This window comes from Trachurus japonicus, chromosome 2 (assembly GCF_045865225.1).
Source record: "Trachurus japonicus isolate A0001 chromosome 2, Traja_1.0".
Lineage (NCBI taxonomy): Eukaryota > Metazoa > Chordata > Actinopteri > Carangiformes > Carangidae > Trachurus > Trachurus japonicus.
Genome location: NC_140908.1, coordinates 9,230,511 through 9,255,851, shown reverse-complemented (window position 1 = coordinate 9,255,851; position 25,341 = coordinate 9,230,511). Strand labels below are relative to the sequence as shown.

General features: G+C 44.8%; 2 protein-coding genes and 3 long non-coding RNA genes across 8 annotated transcripts; 1 reads left to right on the top strand and 4 right to left on the bottom strand.

Moving 5' to 3' along the window:
* The first annotated feature begins 1,949 nt into the window (after positions 1 to 1,949).
* On the top strand, positions 1,950 to 11,193 carry LOC146990804 (vascular endothelial growth factor C-like). Of its 2 annotated transcripts, XM_085799471.1 has the most exons (9): positions 1,952 to 2,210; positions 2,386 to 2,474; positions 4,909 to 5,170; positions 5,650 to 5,840; positions 6,183 to 6,313; positions 6,419 to 6,522; positions 7,450 to 7,584; positions 7,926 to 8,127; positions 10,883 to 11,193. In XM_085799471.1, exons 1-9 carry the CDS (start codon positions 2,180 to 2,182, stop codon positions 10,992 to 10,994), a joined length of 1,257 nt encoding a protein of 418 aa, XP_085655597.1. In that variant the 5' UTR covers positions 1,952 to 2,179; the 3' UTR covers positions 10,995 to 11,193. The 2 variants fall into 2 exon arrangements, with proteins under 2 accessions (XP_085655605.1, XP_085655597.1); XM_085799479.1 differs by having other exon boundaries at positions 1,950 to 2,474.
* Positions 3,321 to 5,023, bottom strand: LOC146990806 (uncharacterized). 2 transcript variants are annotated; one of them, XR_015037725.1, is made up of 4 exons: positions 4,899 to 5,023; positions 4,690 to 4,800; positions 4,196 to 4,366; positions 3,321 to 3,454 (listed from the first exon to the last, which is right to left on the bottom strand). It is a non-coding gene; the product is annotated as an uncharacterized LOC146990806 (long non-coding RNA). The 2 variants fall into 2 exon arrangements; XR_015037726.1 differs by lacking the exon at positions 3,321 to 3,454 and adding an exon at positions 3,888 to 4,020.
* On the bottom strand, positions 6,173 to 9,229 carry LOC146990805 (uncharacterized). 2 transcript variants are annotated; one of them, XR_015037724.1, is made up of 4 exons: positions 8,425 to 9,229; positions 7,897 to 8,198; positions 7,541 to 7,582; positions 6,173 to 6,311 (listed from the first exon to the last, which is right to left on the bottom strand). It is a non-coding gene; the product is annotated as an uncharacterized LOC146990805 (long non-coding RNA). The 2 variants fall into 2 exon arrangements; XR_015037723.1 differs by lacking the exon at positions 6,173 to 6,311 and having other exon boundaries at positions 7,446 to 7,582; positions 8,425 to 9,227.
* LOC146990803 (uncharacterized) lies at positions 9,333 to 13,051 on the bottom strand. The gene is made up of 3 exons (XR_015037730.1): positions 12,963 to 13,051; positions 12,690 to 12,773; positions 9,333 to 9,449 (listed from the first exon to the last, which is right to left on the bottom strand). It is a non-coding gene; the product is annotated as an uncharacterized LOC146990803 (long non-coding RNA).
* A 223-nt stretch (positions 13,052 to 13,274) lies between these two features.
* On the bottom strand, positions 13,275 to 25,272 carry LOC146990802 (uncharacterized). The gene is made up of 10 exons (XM_085799457.1): positions 25,025 to 25,272; positions 23,107 to 23,252; positions 21,927 to 22,008; positions 21,647 to 21,782; positions 21,120 to 21,322; positions 20,884 to 21,020; positions 20,643 to 20,784; positions 20,269 to 20,550; positions 14,733 to 20,172; positions 13,275 to 14,635 (listed from the first exon to the last, which is right to left on the bottom strand). The coding sequence occupies exons 1-10, from the start codon at positions 25,148 to 25,150 to the stop codon at positions 14,625 to 14,627; spliced, it is 6,705 nt and encodes a 2,234-aa protein (XP_085655583.1). The 5' UTR covers positions 25,151 to 25,272; the 3' UTR covers positions 13,275 to 14,624.
* Positions 25,273 to 25,341: the final 69 nt, after the last annotated feature.

The following is a 25,341-nucleotide window of genomic DNA, read 5'->3' as shown; positions in this document are numbered from 1 at the left end:
TTGTGACCTTCTCTTATTTGTATGCAATTTTGTGTGACTTGACGTCACTTCTGCGTAGGTTTAGGTCGTCTTTGTTTGGTTGTCGGCCTCTGGGGGGGACTGTGGTCGATAAATACCAACCAGAGTTTAAATGCCAGTTCATGCCAGTTCATTTTCAAGCAGCATGTAATTTCTCTTTTTAACCCCCCCCCCCCAAAAAAAGCACACATTCATACCAATAAACCTCCCTCTCTATCATCGCCAATTCTATGCTCCCTGCTCACATGATGAAATGGAGGAAGCAATGACTGGAATGTGGAATTTGGTTGCACAGATTTCAACACATAAAGCACACTGCAAGCACACACTTGCCGCTGTGTGTGTGCGTCTTTAATCCCCGCAGAAGGCTGGCAGTGACTCGCCCAAAAAATCGGATGTTTTCTCATTCGAGCGTTTCCCAGACACACCTCCCGCTCCCGTCCCTCCTCATCCTCTCTCCCACCTGTCCTGTCTGCACCTCTTCTCTGGAATTTATTTTACAGCTGTGTCGGTAACTGCTTCGCCCCTGAAAGAGGAAAAAGAGAATATATATAAATCTATCATAATTGAGACAAAGATGTCGACTCCTTCTGCTGTTCACCTCTCCTTACCCTCCTCCTCCTCCTCCTTCACGACACACAGAGACACAAGCCCACAGCCTTGGGGCAGTATAGTTAAGGAGGTATGTAAAGTTTGTCTTTTTTAGGACCTTGAACTGACAAACCACAGAGAGAAAGACAGACAGAGCAGGCAGGAGGGAGAGAGGGGGGGGGGAAGGAGCTTGATGAAGTGTGGAGGAGTAAAAGCAGAAAAAGGTGTTGGGAGCTGCAGGTGTGAGGCCAATTTCATGGCTTTAACTGTGTCTTTCTCACACACACAGACAGACGAGTCTTGACACTGAAGCGGTGTTTAGTGAGGTGAAGAGAAACCAGAAGGAATTGGGGGCAGCTGACGTAAAGCAGAGAGACGGCGAGGGTATTAACAGCTCATAAAAAGACACTTAAGAGCTGCAAGTTAGGAAACTCTCACGTTCACATTCACTGCTACTGAACACAAACCTCAATGGCTGCTGCTGCTGCTGTTACGCAGCGCTGCAAAGATGGAGAAGATAATGAATGTGTGAGAAAAGAAAAGAGCCAGTCCAACCTGTTTTTTTTTCTTTTTTCTTTTTTCTTTCAGTCATAAAAACAGTAAAAATAAACCTCTGCGGTGAATTCAAATCAACTAAGGAGAGGATGATGGCACGTGTGAGGAGAATGTGTGCCAGTGCCTGTTAGCAGTCTATAGCCTGCAATTTATGGTGGAGAAAAAAAAGAAAGAAGGAAAAAAAAGTGCCAGCTCCAACATCAGCTACAACACAATCCTCTCTCGGATCCTTCACTCCACCCACAACAGACAATCCTTCCATTCTTGCAGCTTTTTTCTCATTCACTCCAGCAGGACATCTATGAACAGGACGCACATTCCCTCTGTTTGGAAAAGAACTTAACACCAAAAGCTTCTTTCTTTCTTTCTTTTTAAAAAAAAAACCTCTAGCTTTTTCTCAAGAAAAGAAAAACCTCAATGTCAGAGCTGGATTTGGAATAAGCTCCTCCACGTTTTTTTTTTCCTTCTCCCTCTCTCTCTTTGATCAGACGGCCTGACAGAAAAGTTGTGACAGATTTAGAAAGCGGCAAAAAAGAGAAGAGAAAAGTCCGGGGAGAGAGAGAGAGAGACAGAGCGAAGGAGAGAGAGAGAGAGAGAGAGAGAGCGAGAGCTTTGCCCTGAAGGTTTCTGAGAGAAACAGGAGACAGATAAAGAGGCAGTGATAATCAGAGAGAGAGAGACAGAGGGAGGGAAGAGCACGGCTGCAGAGTGAACGGAAAGGAAAATAAAGATAAAGAAAAGCAAGGAGGTGCACCACCAGTGTGAAGGGCACGAAGAAGAGACCGAAGAGGAACGGCCGAGGCTGATTGGGACTCTGATAACATCCCACACGGACGGCGGCGAGAATGGACGACGTGCGGTGGGAGAGGAGCAGGACAGACTTCCTATGAAGAAGAGGGGGGAGAACGAAAAACCAGCTGTGTGAAAAACCCAGACTTCCTCATCATGATTTATTCGGACGATTTTCCAAATTCAAACAACCTGCGCCAGAAGAGCAACTTTGTTCCAGGATAGAATGAAGAGGGGAGCAAACAGAAACCTGCTGAGTCTGTAGTGCCCTCCTGCTCCTCCTCTTCACCTCAGACTCATCCACCTTCCTCTCCTCCTCTCTCTCTATCTATCACTTTACATCCAGTTATAAATACACTAACTTCCTCCTCCTCTGCCCTGTAATCTCCTCTCCATCCTCTCTTCTCCATCTCCTCACTATGTGGATACCAGCTTTGCTCCTATGGATGCTTAATATCAGCAGTTTGTGCTCAGGACAAGACTATACAGACTATTACCAAACTGGAGACATGGGCACAGAGGTAAGATGTTTCATTTCTCTCCCATCTGTAAAAATGCTTGGTCTCTCAATCATAAAACACTGCTGCACCTTTTCTCATTCACTCAAGTTGCATAGTTTGAATGAGTCAGAGTGAGCATCTGTGTGATAAAATGTTTCTTAATGGTTATTAAATTAGAGGAACAAGTTCAACAAATGAGTTGAGATGTTTCCAAGAAAAACATCTAGAGGCTGGTAGAGCAGTAGAGCTGTACACATACAACATGGAGTCATCAGCATGTAGCAAGATTCAGATGGGGAATAAATCATCAATGTTTATCCCTTAATAGATATTTGTAGAATGCATATTATCATTTTTAATTATAAGCAAAAGCTTAAAAGCAATCAGTCTGATTGTCTTTTACAATCAAAGTGAGTTTCTTTTAAGATCCTGATTGTAAATCCTCATTTAATATCCCTTTCTTTCTGCAAGTCATTGTTAAAATTCTGATGAATCCACATCAGTGTTGACTTCACTGTTCGTGATTAAGCAAGCCAGGAAACATAATATAAAGTATTATGTCTCAAGCTCTGGCAATGAGACGTGGTAATAACTCATTTAATGTTCAGTTGGCTGCATCAGTTTACTGCTGGGAATTTATTTCCTTTCTTGTTAAACACTGTGTTTGAATGCAGGAGGAGATTTACTGAGTAATATCTAATCAGCTTGGAATTGAGAGAATGAATGAATTACAAGTCATATTTTGACGGGACTGGACGGTTATCAAAAGAATTCAAAGACAATAGTGCAACAACCGCTTCGGCCATAAGATGCATGAAGACAGACCGAGGGACGAATGCATGGGTGTGTTCATATACATGCCTGAGTGCCAGCTGTATCTAATGATGGACACACCCCAGAGCGCTGGACGAATGACTGTCCTGTCATGACCTCATAGTCCCACGGCGATGACCTCATGTCATGTGACCACTTCTTTACCGCACGAAGCAAACAGAGGGGAACTGAAAGAAAAAGAGGAAATCTGGGAAGAGCTTGAAAGAAAGAGAGAGAGAGAGAGAGGAGTCCCTCACCCAACGCAGCAGCAGCGTAGTATTGCTCATTTCCTTTAAGGCCGAGGAGGGAAACCCCTCCTAATGAAGAGCAACTGTAAACCGGTGATGATGAAAAACCAGTCGTCATTTCATTTCCCACTGAGAAGCCGCAAGACGTCAACTACGGCTTATGAAACACACATTCAACATCACCTGATAATGCCACTTTGGTGTCATGACATTTTACGCATTCGTTCAGCATTGACTTTTTCACTCGTGCCCCCCTTCGGCCTGAGCTCCAGTTTGTCTTTATCACGTGCTGATGTTGATGTTTGATATGACATGCATAGGAGAGAAGGAAGAAACGTATGAGACGGATGTGTAGAGACAGGAAGAGAGAGAGAGAGAGTGAAGCAGAGAAGGAGATAAATGGTGGAGCTGATAACGGCAGAGATCTGGTTTGTGTTAAGGTTGAAGACCAGCTGTGCCAGCTCGCTCCTTCTCACGCTGGGAAACCAAACAATCACCCACGCTCCCTGGAGGAAGAACCAATGTGTGATACTCAAAGTCTCAGCTGACATTTACCCCCCCCCATCCCATCCCCACATGACACGGAAACTGTTACACAATTAACCTTTTTAATCTATCATCTAACTGTATCTGGGAGTAGTACAACAGCAGCCAAAAAAAATCATTACGGGGGTGACTCACCGCAGGAATGGTTTTGTGGAGCGATAACCTTTTCCACCTCATAAAGCCCTTCAGTGATGGCGATTATGTGGGTTGCGGCTGAGCCCGACAATCGCAACTCTTGTTTGGTCCGTTGAAGCCGACACGGAGCTGCTTCTCCCCCCGAAGGTGACAGGAAGCTGGAGGTCCGACCTGTCATGGAGGGAAGTCTGGGTTTTTACTCCTGAAGCAGCCGCGAGGTGCTAGAAAGCACAGATGTGTGAAACTAGAAGCCTGTGGGTAAAACTAGGTCACATTACAGCGTCATGCTCAAGGGCACTGCAGCAGCAGCAGCAGCAGCAGCAGGTATTTTCAAGTGTTATCACTTTGCCTTGGGTGAAGTTTTTCAAGTGCGCGGTTTAAAAGGCTCGACTACACAGACTGAGAAACGGGGGCATGAAGGAAACACTTTGCGGTGTCCTTGCGAATTTGAATATAACAATAAGTGTGCGTAGGTGAGGAGAGGACACACGTACCCATAATAACTAACAGTAGCCAACAGCAACATGTCACAACACATTGGTAGCAGAGGTATTCACTGTTTATCCAGCACAAAGCAGCAAAGCTGACGCTGTCTGATTGGTTTCCTACCGAATCAGGACAGAAATATTAAACAACAGGATCAATGGGCCTGAAAACTCTCTTGATGTCACTGCATTTCATGTTATTAAAGTTCCTTGTTTACCCTCCTCCAGGCTCCAGTGATGTCAGACGACCAGCCCAGTTTGGAGACAGTAACCAATGTGGATCAGCTATTGCAGCTTGTGTACCCAGAGTACAGTTTGCTTCAACACTGCCTGAGGAAGAAAGCATGGCAGGCCTCCTCCTCCTCCTCCTCCTCCTCTTCCCCGTCTTATTCCCCCACCTCAGCCGGCCCCTCGGTCCACTCCAACGACGACGACCTGTGGGGTCACCCAAGGGAGGAGGCTCTTTATAAAATGGACGGGACTTTTGAAGGTATAAGAAAAAGAACATGACAAATGTAGTTGAATTAAGAAATAATAATGTGTTTGAACTGGAGTTGACAACATCTGAGATATTTCTCTGTTGTCTGAGCCAGATGACATTTAAAAGCTCTTCCCCTCCTCTCCTCATTCTGCAGTATTCTTTTTTATAAAGCCAGGCCAAAGCACTAAAATGCTTTAAAAAATCAGAGCAGTGGTGATATAACAAGAGAAATCATGTTTTTGTGGAATGCCAGACAGATCTCATTGCACTGGAGACAGACAAAAGTGGGTGGTAAATGCAATAAATGTAGAAACGAAGCCTGAAGCTGGAGAGAGGACTGGAAAATGAAAATTAGATTAATTCTATAATTCCCTCCCGTTTCCCCCTGAAACCTCTAATTGCAGGTAAATTAAAACTCCTATTCTCTCTTAGTTTCAGATACAGTGTCAAAAAACTAAATTCAGTTTCCTAATGGCATGTGTTTTCAGTCATCCTAGAGGAGATCCAGCGGACCTCGTGCCAGCCCAGAGAGGTGTGCATCGAGGTTGCCAAAGAGTACCCAGAATCCACCAGTCAGTTCTACCTCCCTCGCTGCGTGGCGCTGCATCGCTGCGGCGGCTGCTGCACCAACGAGGCCTTTTACTGCGCCAACACCAGCCACTCGTTGGTGAACAAGACGGTGAGCGCCCTTTTTGTTCTCCACACTGCTCCATTACACGACTGTGTTGGTATTTTACTGCTCTTACACCTCAAACCGCCTCAGGAGAGAGGACAGAAAACAATGTACCCAGTTACATAACAAACTCATCTGCATCACATCCCACCCCCTCACTGCAACGGGACACCCTTTGGCTGCGAGTGGACATCGAGACCATGCAGCTCGCACAAGTTTTGCAACACTTACATCAACTCCTGCTGCACAAACACAACACACAACTGATGAAAGAACAAAGGAATAAAAGCGATGAGTTATTGTTTTCCTACCGACACACCTCTGACCTTAATCCGTCTTTCCCGGCAGCTGATGGAGCTGTCCCCTCCCAGGATGGACCGCGCCGTCGTCATGGTAACCTTCGTCAACCACACGACGTGCGAGTGCCTCCCCAAGCGGCCGCTCCACTCCATCATCAGGCGAGCTGCGACGGATCACCTGTGAGTGAGAGAAAGAGAGAGTGACGCGTGGTTGCAAACGTCTCTGAGTCAGAGTCGGTGATTCATTCATAAAACGTGTGTGTGTGTGTGTGTGTGTGTGTGTAGGTGCTCCCCTCCTGAAGTCCCCTGCGTCTCAGGGTCGCTGTGGGATCCAGTGAACTGCGTGTGTGTCTCAGCAGACGCCATAAACTACTCGGCGAGAGAAACAGGTAAACTAGTTCAGTTTCTGACTGTGTTATTGGCTTGTGAAACTCTGGACGCTGATCCAACACTTAAATAAATACAAAACACACTTCAGCAGAACATGAAACCCTAGTGACAAATTTGGCCGATGAAAATTGACCAAGAAATCCAAACAACAACTCACAAGTACTTACAGAAAATGCATTGTTACATGCTCAGTTAAGAGGGTGGAGACCAGGATGTCAGACAAGTCATACGCAAGCTCCAAATGGAAGCAGCATGTTCCAGTCCGGCCTGTGTTTGGGTGGCGTGACGATAACGCATGAGGGTCAGGAGTAAACACAACACTGGAAACCACCTGCTGTGTAATCTGTGTACCGTCACCTTGGAGCGCACAAATATCTACAACCTGTCAACAGCTTTTTAGAAATCTCCTGTTTTGAGAGCTGTGCTTTTATGTAGGCCAAAATGAAAACTGTAAAAATTCCCAACTGCTTGTGAGTCACATTTCGTTTCAAAACCTCCCCAACCACCACCGCCAAATGATCGTGATGATGATGATGATGATGCGTTGACGGCGAATGAAATGATATGAAACAAATTCAGCCTGAGGGAATGTTTATCCAACAGTAACACGAGAAGCCAAAGTGCCTTTGTGGCATCTGACTTGTACAATCATGTAGCGCACTACAGCTCCTAGCATCCCCACCTACTTTTGATTTATATAACCCACTGTAAACAGAGGCCACTGGGAGAGAATTAGAATGATTTGATATATAAATAATTGGAGGTATTTAGGCAGTTTATATGGTCATTTCGGGAAAGCCTCTTAGGACTTTGACCTCTGATGCTGTGGCTGTTTAACAAACAAGCCCAAGAGTCTAAAGCCGTGCAGTGGTGGTCTGGAACACAACACAATAACTCTGTTTATTTCTTTTCCATGTGGCCTCCAGACTCACTGGATTCAGGTCTGCTGGCTCTGTGTGGGCCCAACAGGGTCCTGCAGGAGTCAACCTGCGAGTGCGTGTGTCGAAACGGACTCACCGAGGACAGCTGCGATCCGGGCTGGAAGCTGGACCACAACACCTGTAAGGAGATGTTAGAGTTATTGAGGACACATGCAAATATAATGTTCTTTAAACCAGAATCAAAGGCTTAAAGTCTGCAGCACCAGAAAGGATGCAGAAAAACAGCGCTCCTTAAAAACACCAATTTTCTGAATCCATCTGGGTTTCACAAGCAGCGGTTTACTGTAAATACAGCACATTTATGAGAACAGGGTTGTCAGTCAGATCACGACAGATAAGAGGAAGGAAGTTTATGCAACTATCAAACAAGTAACGACACGACCGCCAAACAATTAACCCATAACAATGCTGCAAAGTCTTAACACGGCTTGCCTTTGATTGTGTCCCTGCTGCTCTCTCAGGTGAATGCCAGTGTGAAGGTCAAGGCGAGGGGAAGTGGTGTCCCTCTGGCCAGCGGTGGGACGACGACCTGTGCGGCTGCGTGTGCGCCGCACAGTGTCCTGAGAGCCAGCCGCTGAACCCCGACACCTGCCTGTGTCAGTGCAGGGAGAGTGCGGAATCGTGTCTGCGGCAGGGCAAGAGGTTCGACCGCAACAAGTGCAGGTAGGTGGACAGAGCCAGCGTTACCCTGCGTCCTGTTTAACTGAATTTCTCAGCGTTGCACTCTGACCTCCCTGTGGAGAGAGAGGGACAAGCACAGGGAGAATGTCTCCTCTGGGGGATGAAATTATCCCAAGTATCTCTGGCTCTCTGCCAACTCGACTCTTAACTTTAAGAACCCCCTCTGCTCTCAACCAAATAAGAAATAATAAACATTTTTGTTGGCCTTAAATGATAAATCTTGCTTCAGTATAGGGAAAACCATTAATCAAGTGCTTGTTAATAACATTTTCCACTTACAGCAGCTGGAATTTGATGACAGACGATGGCATTTCCTCTTTGTTGGCATCAGAATACTGAGCAATCAGCTCAGTTCCTGTCTCTGTGTGACAGTGCAAGTCGGCCACCTCCTCTTTTCTCCATTGAAATCGTGCATCATGTTCCGGATAAACTGGTTGACCACAATAATAATAATATTCATAAGAAATAGTCTGGTTTCCACCCTGGCATCGAAACAATTCATTGGTTCCTCTTTCCATTGTTACGATATTGCATAAACATAACCACATAGTTACGCAAATTGTCCAGCTCTGTCACTCTGGTCAGTGACCTGTTTGCTTTTATTTCAATGCATAAAGGCCTGTGTCACAATATGTGGCCAAGAACAGACTCAAAACTCCGTATTAAGTGTTTGAAGAGGGCATATAATATGTGATGGGATGCTAAAGGCTAGTACAGTATGTGATGTAACATGGTCTCTGGGGCCCAAAGAGTCCAGATCTGTTGGACGGAGATGACTGTGGTCAGTACACAGTGTCTTCCAACATACCACATGGCTACGAAGAGAGAGAACAGCCAACTCTACACTAGGGGAGATTTGTATTTTGTGATTTGTGATGCGCTGCTGAACTCTCAACAGACAGATTTCTGTGTCAGTTCATCATGAATTACCTGAACCAGTGGCTGGTGCTTTAGAGAACCGGTCCTGTGCGCCGGGCTCGGGCCTGCTCGGGTCTCTGGGATGCGATCTCAAGTGTTCCCCCCTGGGAGAGAAAGAGGAAAAGACTGAGAGCCAGAGCTTTGAGAGGAGGCAGCTAGAGGCAAAATCTCAATGGACATGTCAAACATTCCAAAGTTGAAACAGAAAAAAAAAAACTTGCTTTGTCCGTTTCATTTCACATGTTTCCATATGGCCTTTTATGGACACGGGGCGTCCTGAACGTCCGATCACGCTCTCATGTGTGTGTGTGTGCGCGGGTTTGCATGCGTGTTGCGGTTCCCACAGCCGGCGTGCAGGAGATCAACCTTCCTGTGAACCCGGAGGCCTGCAGAGAGACACGCAGGGAGACTGGGTGAACTTGATGACAGTGAGCAGAGCAGCCGTGAGACAGGCGGGCCGGAGACTCGGAGACAGATGGAGTGGCAGGATACAAAGGCAAACACGTCAGCAGCCCCCGCGCTTTGATATGACTGATTCCCAATCATGGCTTTTACACGTATGGGAAAGTTCACAGAAATACACACAAGTGACCTTCGGTGGCAGGGCCTCTAAACGCTCTCAGCTTAAGACGGATGAAATAATAAGTGCTCGTTACTCAAACTGAGACTCGGTATGAGTTACATTTCCGTGGTTGTGAAGCTGCAGCCCCTGTTTTGACTCCCATGTAACTGCTGGATGCTTCTTCAAAGTCAAATTCAACAATTTCACAGCTTATAAACCCAAATTCACATTAAGTCCAGTGATTAAGGGAGTGTTTACTAAACTACACAAACAAGTTCTTGATTAGATTAGCTGTCACTTGAGCGAGCCAAACATCTAGTTACACCCAATAAACCAATCAGTGACCAAACTAAACGCTGCCACACCACACGCTGCATAAAACACCATTTTATGCACAAGTCATGCAAACCGATGCGTTACATTTCACAGAAATCACTCAAGCTGAGTAATAATCAGTCTAGACGTTAAAGAGATGCATCATCTGATATCAGCAAGTCCTCTGCTCTTTTCTGCCCTTGTTTGGTAGAGTGCTTTTTGCAAGTTATGCAATAGGATTTTTATTGTTTCCCAGGAATGACTTTACTGACTAAAATACATCTGACGTGATAATAGAGCCAAAACAGTGAAGAAAATTTCTAGTTTAGTAGTTTTTAAGCATTTGGGACTTCACACATCATTTTAAACGACATTCAAGTCGCTGGTACGACCAGCAGGGAAGTGTAGGCCGATATCATTTCTTTCCATCATTCTGTTCATTGTTTTGTCTATTCCTCGGTTTGACTCAACATCTGGTCACAGGGGGTGGTGCACAGAAGACCATACACCTACTGTGACTTTGAAAAGGAGAGTTCCCAGAATGTGACCTTATTCTTCCCCCCCCTCTCTCTGGAGAAATCCTCCCTCGTTCTCCCACACACAGGATCTTTTGATGCGCGCACAAACAAAACTTGGATCAGTGTTTATCCAAAAGGGATGTGAAGATCTGAATTATCCATAGTGTGCATGCCAAGAGAGTATAACCTCCCTTGTGTCTTCTTTTTTATTTCTCCTCTGTTCCTCTCTCTTCCTCCTTCCTCCTCCACCATTATCTAAAAAATCTTCCTCTTTATGTCTTTTGCACTTTGCACTCTCTTGCTAATTTCCTCCCTTTTCTGTCTTTCTTCAACTCCCTCCTTTCATCTTCCTCTTGATTTTGCTTTTTCTGGCTTTTGCTCACATCCTCCTCCTCACCCACCCTCTCTCTCTGCCTCTCTCCAGTTGTTACAGGTTGCCTTGCAGAAAGCCCAGACGTGTGTGCCAGAATGGGTTTTACTACAGCCGCGAAGTCTGTCAGTGCATCCCCGACTTTCTGAGGACTGACTGGAATTAACCAATCGCAGACAAGACAGTGGAGCAGGACTGCAGACTTAGGCTTGAAAACGTTTTGGCCTGAGAACAAAGGAGTAGCAGAAATGCCGCCTGACAGGAGGAGAAGGAAGGTGCAACCACACACTGACATGTATTGGATTACAACAGACCACGAGTAGCATTTGGAGCTACAAAAGGAGGGACGGCGGTGTAAAAAGTCCCCCCAAAAAAGACAAGAGAGGTATTGGACTCTCAGTGTCCCTCCTAATAACATGATCTTGACTGGAAACATCCAGTCACACCTGGAGACCACCTGAGAGCGCGGCAGCAAGAGTGGCACGGATCAGTCAGACCCTGAGCAAGCATTAATCTCTGACATGTTCCAACAAGAGCAGAAACCACCGAGCTGCTGCACACAGGCACCGCTCGCTGTGCAAAATGGAAAGTGGAATAAGATAATAACAGACCAGACTCCATCATGTTGTCTTTTTTTTCGAGATTAAATAAGCTGTAGGCAACTTCACACTTTTTTTTTGGCAGCACTGAGTCATGAGGTATTTAAAAAGGTTGAAGGATTTGTTTTGCAGAATTCATGCAATGTGGTGATGATGTCGGGGCCTGTTTCAGCAGCGATGTGGAAACGTTGGCCTCTTCAAAGCATCACAGGTTCTGGATCTTGATACGAGTGGACAGATCGAGTCTGTAACGACGGGGATGGAGCGAATCTCCATCTCAGGCTTTGAAACTTAGTTTTGTCTTTTACCATGCTGGTGAAAGAAAGTACCCTTGTTTTTTTTTTATGGGCGAGAAGGAGTTTAATGTCAGAGCCTGTTTGATTAAACACTTATTTAAACACTCCCTACAGTTATTATATCTTCCAGTTTCTACTTGTCTCTACTGCAGTGCTGCTCTGTGAAGACTTCCTTCAAACACAGTTGAATCCAGTCAGAACGGATGATAAGACTTGGACACAGCTCTAAGTCTTCTACTTATTTAACTTCAGACATTTTATGTAATATATTTTGTAAATATTTAAATCTTTGTCATATTTAAAACTGTGATACTTTGACGATTGAATCTTGTAGTTGTAAAATACTGTATTTAAGTCACTATCATAACTAAATATTGTTCTGGAACAAAACTATTTACACGTATTTGTACTCCTGTAGTTTTTTATAATTACCATGGAGATATGAATTATGATTTTAGTTGTCTGTCTTCCCTGCACTGCAAGAGATTCATTTTAACCCCTTAACACTGATTGTTAAGATGAAGATGTTCTGCAGTGTAGAAATGATTGTAGTGTTTGTAAGATACGGATCCAGGAAAAGTCTGAAATTCTTCTATCATTCTATGATTAAATATTTATAGTTGTTTTGAAGTATGATTAAAAAGTAAGATGAACTATGAGTTATGAGTCTCCCCTGTTACATTGTCTATAAATGTTATAAGTTTAGCCTTTGATTTTAATTCATCTTTTGGCATTTAAAGTTGTATTCAAATTATCCTAGTTCCCACCACACATTTAACCCAAATAATTCACTGATAAAAGATATCCAAGTTCATAATTCGCCACTGGCCCTTTAAAAGAGCAGCTCCGTGCAAACTCTCTTTGAACTACATGATCAGAAATACACGTTGCGTTGCTCCAGTTTCACGCAACAACGGAGAGAAATAGTATATCTCCCCCTTAGCATGCACAGACACATACACACACCTGTGAGCGGGAACTTGACTCTTTCTGTGGTCTCCCGTTTCTTCTTCCCCCTCCTCCTCTCCAGCCGTCTCCCTTTCTCTCTGTCTACCACAATAAACAGTATTGACTCAGATTGATTATAGCGATCACCTTTCTGTCTGGCCTCTGTAACTGTCTGTCTGCCTCAGCGCTCACTGTCAGTGACCAACAAGACTGACGTTGAACACAGACATCTACAGCTACCAGAAACATATCTACTGACAAGGTACTGTGTTCATATTGCAGCCAAGTTACCCTGAAATGTCAGACAGGGGGAGCCTGAGCCTGGGGGCACGCTTGGTGGAAATCCAGGTCTTCTGGGTGCAGCTTTGGGCTTGTCTCCTTTTCAAATCAGAAAATAGTTCATTCAATGAAGTTCAATTCATTCAACAGGTATATTTCAAATGGGCTTACAAAGGGCTGCTAGAACTGCTACTAACGATAACCGGACCCGATTAGGAAAGCGATTCTCTGGCTGTACGCTTCTCCTGATTGAAAAACATGCACTTCCCGTGGTATGCAGTGTACCATAGGAAAGTCAATAGAATAGATGCCGTTTGAAATAGGTTTTATTTTTTCTTCAAGAACAAAATATAAACTTGGCTCCAACAACCCCTTATACAATAAGCCAGTGAAACTCTTCAAATATTTACAAAAGATAGAAAATGAATCATAAATAAATATAACCTGCTGCTGCTCATGAAAGATTGCTGTGGCCTCCTGGTAAAACTGTGATACTTTCACTGCCACAGCTCTTGTTTCTCTCACTCTGAAGGAATCCTTATAGACAACATTCAACCTAAAAGAGAAATCACAACACTCCAATGGTCTTGGACACGTTGAGTGAAGATAAAAATGTGAAATCTATACTTAAGTGAGAAAAATACAATATAAGACATAATCTCAGCTGCTCCACTGACAACAAATGATTAAAAAACATGATCAGTTATAGAATCCAGAAACTTATCAGTGGGATACTGGCTCATAATTGTTTTTGGTAGTCGTTATTGCTAAAGGAAAAGCAGCTTGATGGATGTTACCGGAAATGAAAAGCATTAAATACAGTGGAGCAACTGTGTGCGATGCTAAAAAGCAAACAATATCATCTTGTGATTAGTTAGAGGAAAAAAGAAGATTGAGATTGGTGCACACTGACACCTACTGGTGAGTCACAATGAGGACAGGCAGCACAGGCCTAATCAATCCCATGGGGAACTTTGCATTAGAAATACAATTAGTATTTAAACAAGAAATATACATTGAAAAAAAAATCCCAATGAGAACTTCGATTCAGCAATCTTTCAACTTTCAATGTTTACACTGTCTAAATTATTGTTTGTAACTTTAGGATGTTAAAATAAGCATGAGCATTTAATGTACAATTTCCATTACTTTGAGAGTTAAAGCAGGAAAAACAAAAGAGATTAACAGAATATCTTATGAGAAGAGTGCAAAAAGCAAACAATGTCATTTTATGGCTTACTGATGTGAAAAATATGTATCCTAGTGATAGCAGGAGCAGCCTTGTCATCTAGCATCAGTTTTTTTTCACAGCTTTCAAGAGTCCAGTCTTTAAGCCACAATGTTCAATCTCCATACCAGGTGAAGCAGCTGGAAACAACTCGGTGCTTCCAGAGCAGGCACTTCAGTACTAGCTGTTCTACCAACAGTCTGACTGGGGTTCAGTTCAGTAGTCGTTTTACTGACTGGCTATGCGACGTGTGTTCTGGCCGCTCCCGGGCCCCTTGAATTACAGGCACATGCTGCAGCAAAAGTCTCCGTCTTCTCTCGGATTAACTCCTGATGCATGAGTCTTTGCCCCCAAAAATAATGGACGAGTCATTGAGAGAGAGCAATCATCTTGTTGAGGTACGATCCATCCCAGGAAACATTTCACTTTGACTTTACTAGACCTGTTCAACTGTTGCCTGAAACAGAAAAAACAAAAAAACAAAAAAAGGTGTCAGTGGTCGTCGGATTTTATTTGAGGATCGACTCAATAACAAAGGCTTAGTTCGGACTCACCCTCGTCGTCGGAGTCAAACCCAAACAGGTTCGAGCACTTCTGCAGTTGCACGTGACCCTGCAGATCCTCGGCGCTGTTGAAAGTGGCGAAGCAATTGGCACATCGTTGTCTCTGCAGAGCGGCCGCAGCAGGAGCCTCTCTCGTGGGGGGGCTTCTCTGGAAGAGCGACATCTCCTTCCTCCGTTTTGGCATGGTGATGAACTTCTCGTCCAGGTAGGCGGTGGGCGGCAGCCGCAGGTACGGGGTCTTGCTGTACTTGGCGAGGGCTTCCTTAGACACTGTGGATTTCAAGTCTTCTCTTGACATTTGCCCGTTGACTTGAGTGGAGCTGCTGGCTGTGGGTTGTGGCGTTTCCTCTGAAGTCTTCCCCTCCTCTACCTTTGCTGTGGCCTCAGTGGATGACATCACATCGGTTTTGGATTTTTCCAGCTTTTTCGACGAGGATGGATCAGCCTGATCTTTACGTTTTTTCTTCACGGCCTTCGCCTCGCCGTCTTTGTGAATATTCTTACGCTTCTTGTTTGCTTTATTTGGGTCAAGTGTTTTCACATCATTGGGTTTCTTTGATTTTTTTGATACCTTGGGTGTTTTTTCATCAGTGGCAGTGGGTGGGGGAGACTTTGCAGGCACGGAGACACCGGAGCCGTCAAGTGTTGCATCTGTGGCTTCTTCCTTTACTTTCCCCTCCTCATCAAGAGTACTCTCTGTTAATGCTGCAGCTGTTTTGGCCTCATCCTGTTGTTGGACTATGGATTTAGAACTGGCAGTCTTTTTCAAGGCAGCTGTTTTGCCTGGGTCACTGCTCGGCCGTTTCTTCTTGACTGTCTTCTTGTCTCCGTTTTTATCGACACCTTTGTGCTTCTTATTTGTTTTGCCTGAGTTTACAGAAGCCGTTTTCATATTCTTCTCTTTATGTCTCTCTTTTTTCACGATGTGTGATTTCTTTTCCTCCGTCTTTACCTCCTGTGGTTTTTCTCCTGTTGTGGTGGGCGGTGTAGATGCCTCGTTCAAACTATTCGCTGTAACAGCAGACACAGTGTTTGTGTTGCTGTTTTGTGTTGACTCCATGTTTCCTGCCTTTGCTTTTCCATCCTCATCAGCAGAACTCTCTACTACAACTGTGGCTGCTGCTCTGGGTTCAGCTTGTGGGACGACAGACCTGGCCTTGTCAGTCTTTTTTGAGGCCGACTCTGGCTCTGTGAGAGGAATTTTTTTCTTGACAGTCTTGGTGTTGACTTTGCTGTTTGTAATTTTGTCCTTCTTTGACTCACGAACATCTGAGTCAGTTTGGCTGGAGCGCTTTCTCACTTTGTGCACTTTATTCGTTTTGTCAGTGGTTGGCTTCTGTGTTTTACCTGCTGAGGTGGTGGGGGTGGGGGTGGTGGTGCTTGGTTGATTCAAAGTGTCATCTGTCACAACTGTTGAGCTATTGTGCGATATCCGCTTTTGTTTAACATGATTTTTCTTGTTGGCTGATTTCTTAGACTTTGATTCATCGGCTGATGTTTGTGCAGTTTTGGCTTCATCTTGGTCCTGCTCACTCTTTTCCTTTTCTGTTAACCTGTTGCTCACATCTGAAGTCTCTGCTGCTTTAGCAGCACTCACAGGTTCATCAGGGCTCTTCAGATCTGTTTGTAAAACTGTTTTTTCTGTGCCAGTTTCATTGCTTTGACCAGTGTTTTCATCACACACAGTTTTCTTCACTTTAGGAGGACGACCTCTCCGTTTGGGACCGTTTGCATTTACTTCAATCTGCTTTCTCTTTAACTTCTGCTTCACTTTGCTCTTGTGTTTTAACAATGATGATGAAATCACTCTGTGGGTTTTGTGTGCTGCCAGGTTTGCATTACTTACTTGCCCTTTTCTTAATGTTTGCCTCACTCTCAGGTTAGGAGCAGCAGGCTCAGTGGAGGTATCTTTGTTGGAGAGATTCTTTAAGACATTTGTATCTTTTCCTAAATCCTCATTTCTCTCTTGTGTCTCCTGTTTCAACACAGACATTCTGACACCGGAGAGGGGCTTGACATGTTTTCTTGATGACAAGTTAAGTGGAGGTCTTCCTCTCAATTTCCGAGCAGGCTTTACACTCACAGTCTTATTTACAGCAGTGGCATCTTTTGGTTTATGATTCTGGTGCTTCTTTCCAATAGCCGTGTTGCTATGTTTGTTACCCGTTTGCTCTTTTGAAATCTTGTCTGATTTAGTGGATTTGGATCCGTAGTGTTCTTTTTCATGAAGGTTTAGTGCCCAGAGACAAATAAATAGTTGCGAACATCCAGGGACGCAGCACACTGCCTGCAGCGGACTGTGCCTCCTGGCGTGGCGTCTCATTTCCATCCCTGTTTTGAACCTGGCGGTGCAGCCCTGATGGAGGCAGGGATGCCGAGGAGACGTCCTGTGTCTTTCGACGTGGTGCTGGAAGTGTTCGAAACTCCACAAAACTCTCATGCAAATGGAACATCTGCTGTGTCCCACACGGAAAGCCAGTTCTAAAGGTTTGAGCTCGCCGCTGTGATCATCCAGAGCATGGTACAGGAATGCGACACGGTTTTTCGATGAGTCCGTGAACCAAGCGCATCCATCCACAGGGCAGCGAAGTTTCTCCTGTGACTCCACGTTTCCCTCCTCGGCATCTTTCCCATCTGTCTCCTTCATTTTATCTTCAGTGGAACAACCAAACTCGCTCTCTACCTGTGCTGAAGATGCAGAGGGAGCCATCTTTACATGTTGGTTTTCTGGCAATTTAGAATCCGTAGATCCTTTATTTGTTCTTTCTTGGGAGATCTCCTGTTTCTTACGTCCCTTCTTAGCTTCCGAGTTCTTTTTCACCGTGTCGACCTTTTTCTTTTTGCCAATATGTCCGTTTACTTTATGAACAGAAGTTTCTCTATTAAGGTGCTTTGATGTGTTTTGTTTCTTCTCTGGTAAAAGCTGACCCTTCGCTGACTTGTCATTAGATCTTAACTTCCTGGACTCAGAGGGGCTCGAATCTTGTGTTTCTGAATTAGGACAGAGAGCAGATTTCTTCAATCTCCCGCTACGGCGACCTTTGACTTTCGGTCTGGATGTGTCTTTGGTCTCGTTGTTATCAGCCGCCTCTTTGATCCTCTTGAGCTTCTCTATATGATCGGAGAGGTGCATCATGGCCAGGAGGTCGTCTTTGAACATCGTGCCGCAGAACATGCACTCGTCTTTACGATAGTGGAACATTGCGTGTGCTACAACGCGGCTTCCCTTAAAGACCTTGTTGCAGAAGGTGCAACAATACTCCAGTTTGGATTCCTCTGTTTCTGGTTCATTTTCCATTTCCAAGCAGTCCTCAGATGTTTCCGGAGCAATGTCCTGATTTCCCCCGTTCCCCTTCTTCAGCTGCATATCAGCCGAGGCCTCCCAGTCTGGAACAGAGCAGCCGGAGGTAGTCCGTTTTTTGTGAGGTACTTTAGGTTTACTACCAGCTGTCGACTCCTTGGAAGCACTGTTCTCTGGAGCTCGCCGTCTGTCGCCCTCACAATCTCGAGCAAGAGCCTCCGGCGTGAGTTCAGTGACCATCTCCGTTACCAACGTCAGATCAGATATGTCGTTCATACTGTCCTCGTCTGTTGGGCAATACAGAACCTGGCTCTCTGATACCTTACTGAGAGTGACGACGTTTCCTCTGGGGCTTGTGTCCTTCCCACCAGGAGCATGTCCTTTTGAGGTTTTAGGTAAATCCTCTGTGACATCTGCCTCAGCAGTGCTGTTGCTAACCTCTGGAGTGTCTGCTTGTTCTTGGGCCGCAGGAATTTGGCCAGTTTCAGCTTCTGAGGAAAGGGACCTGAGTTCTTGATCTGCAGCGCCAGTGTCGTCTGTACTGGAGACCGGACGGATTCCACCGCTAACTGTCTTCTGATTGTTGTCTTCGGCTGTTGTCGTCTGCAGAACCTCGGCTTTAGAGGCCTTATCTAACCTTGTATCACACTGTGTCACTTTAGCAGCCGCCGGGCTCTGTGAGGCAATCGTGACTTTCATCTCGACGGCGGTTTCCTCACAGAGCTTTCTTGGTGAAGCGGCGGTCTGAGCCTGCAGGGCCTTGTCCAACCTCGAGGCTTCTGTCGCTGCTGCTGAAGTCTGTGACACAGCAGCGGTCTTCTCGTGGAGCTCTCTAGCTGGAGAGATGGTATGCAAGCCTTCTGTTTTGCTTGGAGATACATTGACCTTGACTTGACCTGGGGATTTTGTAACTTTTGCCGCCGTTGGTGTCCGTGGAGCAACAGGAACTTTCGTCTCAGCAGAAGTCTTTACAGAGAGCTCTCTTGCTGCAGATGTCTTCCGCGAGACCACTTTTGTCGTTTGAGCTTGAAGGTCTTTTTCTAAAACTGAGGATGCTGCAATTTCAGCTGTGGCTGTGCCTTTCCCCTCAGGCTTTTCACAGATCTCTCTCGGTGGAGTTTTAGGAGGACTTCCCTGCACAGAGGAGCGTGTGATGGTCGATACTGAGCTGTGAACATTCGACCCGTTACCTTTTCCTTTCTGTCGGCGAGCGTAGCAGTGCAGCTGCTGTACAAACATTGTTGCATCCCGTGCTCTCAGAACAACCTCCTTGCGATGCACGGTCTTCCCGGGTTGCGATGTGACGGGAACCTTCACTGTTGGTTTGTACAGAAGCACTTGAGGGAAGCCCCTCTGTCTGTTGCAAGTGTCCTCAGCAAATGTGCCCATCAGCTCGTTGTCTGGTAGGGAGAGCTCCAGGATGACTTGTGGAGGGGCGGCTTGTTTAAGACAGTTCACAGACAAGCCTCTCTGGTGCTTGTTTTCCTTTGCCTTTAAATGAGAGTTCACTGAAGGTTTGAGTTTTGCACTATTTTTGATCTGACCAGTTTCAGGCCTCTTCACGCCAGGGGTCCGATGGTCGTGCTTTTGATGCCCATGCTTTTTGATCTTCAGAGGAGCACTGTTCTCCTCAAGAGTTCCTGAGTCTTCAAGAAGCCACTTGGGTCTCCTAATTCTCCGTTTCGGTGGGTTCTTCTCCGAGAGCCGTGTAGTGCGTCTCTGTCTGTGTCCACTGCCACCGTCCTCCTGTACTCTGTCCATCTGCCAAAACGACCGCCTCAAAGGTTCAGATGATGCTTCCTTCAGAGGCCGCGACCCGTGGGCGCCTTTCTTTAGTCGTGTTTTGCCCTGGCCCATCTTTAGTCTTTTGGATGCAGTGTCCTCTTTATAATGTCTGTCCTCTTTATGGTGCCGCTTCTTTGCAGCTGCGTCTTTACTGCCTTTCCGACATGATGATGTGCTTGACCGAAAACCAAGCTCTTTGGTGCGATAGTTGTGGATCCATTTGTCCTCCATGATCTCTTCAAGGGCTGAGCTAACCACCTTCTCACTCATCAACTTCAAACAATTTGTCCGCAAAGCAATGAGGTTCCAAAACTCTGGGTCGAAATAGAGGTCCTTCTTCAACACCTGAGGGGAGACGGAGGAGAAAATGTTACGGCACAATGATATGGAAAAATAGCAGGCAAATGTGGTTTATCTGTTCTGTGCATATTGAAGCTCTACCTGAAGCATTTCAAAGCGAACGTGATTCCTAATGGGGCCGTGATCCACGTGGTACTCCTGATCCGGATGCATGTAAAGCAGGTACACTATCTTGTAGGCCTCAACAGTGCGCTCGAGGAAGAAGACAAGAAGAGCACACGCCCGGCAAACCTCCAGGTCATTGGGAAGCAGGCCAGCAATGGTTTTGTAGATTAGGGACTTGGTAATGACATCACAGGGAAGGCAAGACTCCAGGGCATTAGCGCAAAGCTCCACGCAGAACTGGATGCCATCTTCACCGAGCTAGCAAGTTACAAACAAAGGAATCTGTGAGATACGAACATCTTGGAATCGTAACTTTTAAACATGCACCTGGTTTTAAATTTCTACCTCACCTCTTGCAGTATGGCTCTGATGAACGGGAAGATTGAGTTGACATTCGTGGCAGACAGCATCAGCTGATGACTCTCCTCAAGCAGCGCGTCCTTGGACGTATTCAACCGACTATGAAGTTTACTCCATATAAAGACAAGATCACTGCAAAAAACAGAGTTTATAATTAAAGCCACTTAATTGTTTTTGTAGAAATTGGGAACAACTAGGCTGACATGAGAATGAAAATTTAAGTTTATCTACCATAGATAGTACATATCTCCCCTGCGGAGCTGCTGGAAGAGGAAGGATCTGCTGAGAGCTAGTAGCAAGTCATCTTCTTCCTCAGATTCCAAACTACAGATGATGTGTACTGCTTCTTTACCACTTAAGTCGTCCACCTGAAAACACATGAAAACAGAAGCAATGGCTCAGCCCAAAACATAGCTCCGACATGTTTACTGAAAGACACGCTACTCTTTAATAGTGACTCTACCTACCTCTTTCTGTAGGCGGTCATGCTGTGAAGTTTTGTAAAGCCACGTGAGGTAGACCTGGAGGAAGAACAAGTGTTGTCCTGCTGTGGGATGCCTAGCACAACACTTAGCCAGGGCCATGGCCTCACTGACCCGCTTGCAGGATAAAAGGTAGCGCACCCGCAGCTCGAAGAACACCGGCAGCTCCGAGCTGATGCACCCATCCACTACGGAAAGGCCAAGTCACAGGAGAGAGCAATTAACGCTGCAAACAGTAGTAGTTGCAAGGGACATGCAGAGATAACGGAGTTCAACTTTTACAGTATCAATCAGTTTGGAACATAAAAATGATGATGAATAAACATTTTCAAACTGAGGCAAAGTAACACTCTAACACCGAATAGAGGTGAACGACTCACTTGTATTTACATGTGATCGACAGGTGTCAGTGGTCAGAGAGTTTTATACAGCAAATTATGGGTTCACCAAATCCACATTTGTCTGGAATTCATGACTGTTAAACCCCTGAATAAATCTTGAACGTTACCTACCTTCATTCTGAGGTAAACTGGACTCACTGAGGATTGCCTGTAAGACTGAGCTGGCCCAAGGCCCGCCACCCTGAACCAAATGCTCCACCTGATGTAAGTGAACATTTTCATATTTCGCAAGGGCCGAATGACATTCCTGGAAGAGGGCAAAGAGAAAAAAAACAGACTTATAATACTAGTACCGGTACTGTTATTCTAAATCACTTTCTTACTACAATGATACACCTGTAAATGAGTTCCTAAAGTCTCTGATATTTGATGTTATGTGTGTCCTTCTCACCTGGAATGTAACAGTGAATTGTTTCAGTGGCTCCTGAAGGAAGTCATCCACGTCGAAGAACAGCAGCAACTCAAAGACACTCCTGTGAGGAGACCAGAAATCATTGTTTACTCTGGATATTTTGATAGAAGCCAAACAACTTCAGAACCAAAGCTCTGTTGGATACATTCATATAAATTCATTCACTAAAGACAGTGGTAGGGGAGAAAAGGGGCAGTGGAAAGCAGTTAATTGGGAAAAATAAGGGAACCCCAGAGGGACTGAGGATGGAGGACAGAGAGTTCATGGATGGAGTGGGGTCTACAGCTGGCAGCGTGCCAGGGGTTTTCCTGGCTCACAAATAGGTTTGTGTGAGCCAATGAACACAATCAACTTTCAATTCCATAAACATCACCACCAACAGCCCAGAAGATACTGGACCACTTCAGAGGTGGATGACAAATACAAAAATACAGAGATTTAATTTATTACACATGAACATTTGTGCTCTTTTCTCTGTTTATTAAAATACTACCAAATGTTGTTTTATAAAAAATCTATGTCTTTGTGAATATAGAGGAGTATATGGTTGATGAACAAAGCAGCAACCAAAACATGACAGTAAAAAACAAATCTAATTTACGCTCCATATAAATGCCAACATCTGGATATTTGGTTATTCAGGGAAAATAATTCATGCAACAACTGTTGACAAAGCTCCAACACAGAACAAGTGACGTACTGGTGAGCTAACATAACAGGTTGATGAGTCACCACCACGACAGACTCATAGACGCCATGCAGGTGGGAATCACATTTATTGGGAACATCGACAGGTCAGTGTTAAAAATACATTTAATTATGTTCAACAGCAATAGCTTTTTTCATACACTGGACTTCACAGATGTGGTCGTAGATGGCATAGTTTCAAACATGTCCTCTTTCACAAGTGGTGATATGATCTCTCTCACAACAAATTCAAAGATTCAGAGATGGCAGGGTGGTTGAGGTATAAAAGTATGTGTTTGTAGCTCTCAGTCTCACCGATCACCTGCCTTCAACATTGAGCAATAGTGAGAACAACAGGTACGTGCTGCTGGACAATCTGGCATGCTGCTGTTTCAAGGCAGTAAATTAAATCTGTGTCCATTATGTCAGTGTGTAAAGACTGAAAGCCAACCCTTAAGGTATGTATACTCACAAGGCCAAACTGCTGAGTGTGTGGAGCACATGATCAGAGTCTGATGTAAAGGAGGTGGAGGCTCGCGCAAAGTAGCAGAGAGATATCTTAAGGATCCTGAGCTGAGGCAGTGGCACCTGCCAGCAAGAAGCAAACTCCTCCACCAGCTGCACAGAGAAAGGGCAGAACAAGGGTGAGTCAAAAATCAATATAACAGGGAAACTTAAGTGTTAATTTAGCCTTTTATAAGAGATACTTTGACTGCATGCAAACAACTTGCACATGGTCTGGTGAAATTCATACATTTGTCACCAATAACAACCAGTTAAAGCTGCAACAAGCCATCAATGAATACAGGATGCAAACTAATAACCTGTGTTTTGAGCATGGTATATATAAATCTAAAGGTGCAACCACACAACAAATGCCTTCATTTTGTATGACATTAGAACAGAAGGGAAAACAGACAAAAACATGGGAATCATCGTTATGACTGGGGCACATGTCTGCATGATAATACTCAAGTCTTTGCCCAGTAAATGCAGACCAGCCACATCCATTATCTTAATAGGAACAGTTATGTCTGCAGCTTACGTCTGTCTGTAAACATAATGTGGCATTTAGCACATATTTACATGGTATTTTTTCAGCTTGTTGGCTCATTAAAATATGCCATCACATATAATGAAATAATAGTTTATAGATGAGCTTATAGATAATGATTCAAAACATCACTCCTGTGCAGCATTGTAATCTCCTGAATGTTAAATGTCAACAATGTTATTACATTCAGCCCTTTGTCCAGTCCATGTATCTAGTTTCAATCATCATCCATCAAAGTGACACAGCACAAGTTTGACTTTAGTCTGTACTGAACTCTCCTTCATAAGAGCCCAAACTGTTTACTGTTTATATATTAACTGTACTTCATAATCTTTAATGCAAGGTCAGTAGCAAAGTAGGAATTTAATCAGCTGTGGATTGCATTGTATTCTGCTGGTAGTAAGTATACTGTAACCCCATCTGTGAATCTTTTGCGATGTGGCAGGACATTTATCAGCAATCCTCCCACAACTGACATTTGATGCACATTTGCACGAGATACATGTCTGTACGTTTAGATAGCTTTAGTGGTTTAGTCTATATGATATAATGCACAGTATACCCACTTAAAATGCATTCATATTTCAATATACCCCACCACAACAAAACTAAGGATCTAACTATAGTCTGTGTTATACAGGTGTAAACAGTGTACCAACTTAAAAAGCATCAAGATTTCAGTATACCGACTATAACAAATTAGACTGCACCACTGGATAGCTTTATGCAAACGTCGAGGAACTGTGTTATCTATTATTGCAAAAGTGCGTAAAGCTAACAAGAGTTGAGACAGCTCAATTTAAAAGAAATGATAATACAGGTTGTTAATCACAGAACAACATCTAGTTTTGCTTCAGTATGGCTCTAACATGATAATGGGTTGTTACATGGTTTCAAAAGGGCGTTATTAAGCTGTGAAAAAGTTAGCCAGACTGTGTGCACTGTGGTGTTAATTTGGTAAACATCCAGCGCACTAACTAAGCTAACTTGCAGGTAGATTGAGGGCTAGCCGAGTTAGCATGCTAGCTAAACAGTGCACAACCATTGTCAAAATATTATCAATGTGCTGGACCGGACGCTTCGACAGCATCAAGTGAAACTCGGCCCGCGTTGTCATGGTGTGAAGTTGAACAGACGTCACGGTTAAAATAATTGTTTTAGGGAGCGAAAAGCGGATTAGTTGGGTGTTAGCTTTCGAGGCTAACGGCTAATAGCTAATGCTATCCGCTGTAGCTGCCAGTTCCTTCTGGGGGAGGGGGCAGTCGGCTAACAATTTACGTTATGCTCGTATCTTCGACAACAAGCCTGTCAGCAAACTTCAGCCGCGGCTCCTTACCTTGCGAAAGTCGGAGCAGAACGGTTTGCTGTCGGCACGCAACTCATCACCGGAGTAGCGGCTTAACAAACTCTGTAATTGTGTCTCCAGCCCCTCTAACTCGTACACACTGCCCTCCTCCGCCATACTGCCTGTCTAGCCTCGCTCGTAGCAGGCAGCTACCACACAACATACATCTCCACGGTCAACGGCTTCCAACTGACAGCGCTGATTGGACGCTGCTTAGGGATGGGGACTCGCTCCTTCACAACACCAGGGTACGCCGAAGGAGCCGCCAAGTAGGGGCGGGGTCTAAACACAAAACACACGCACACACA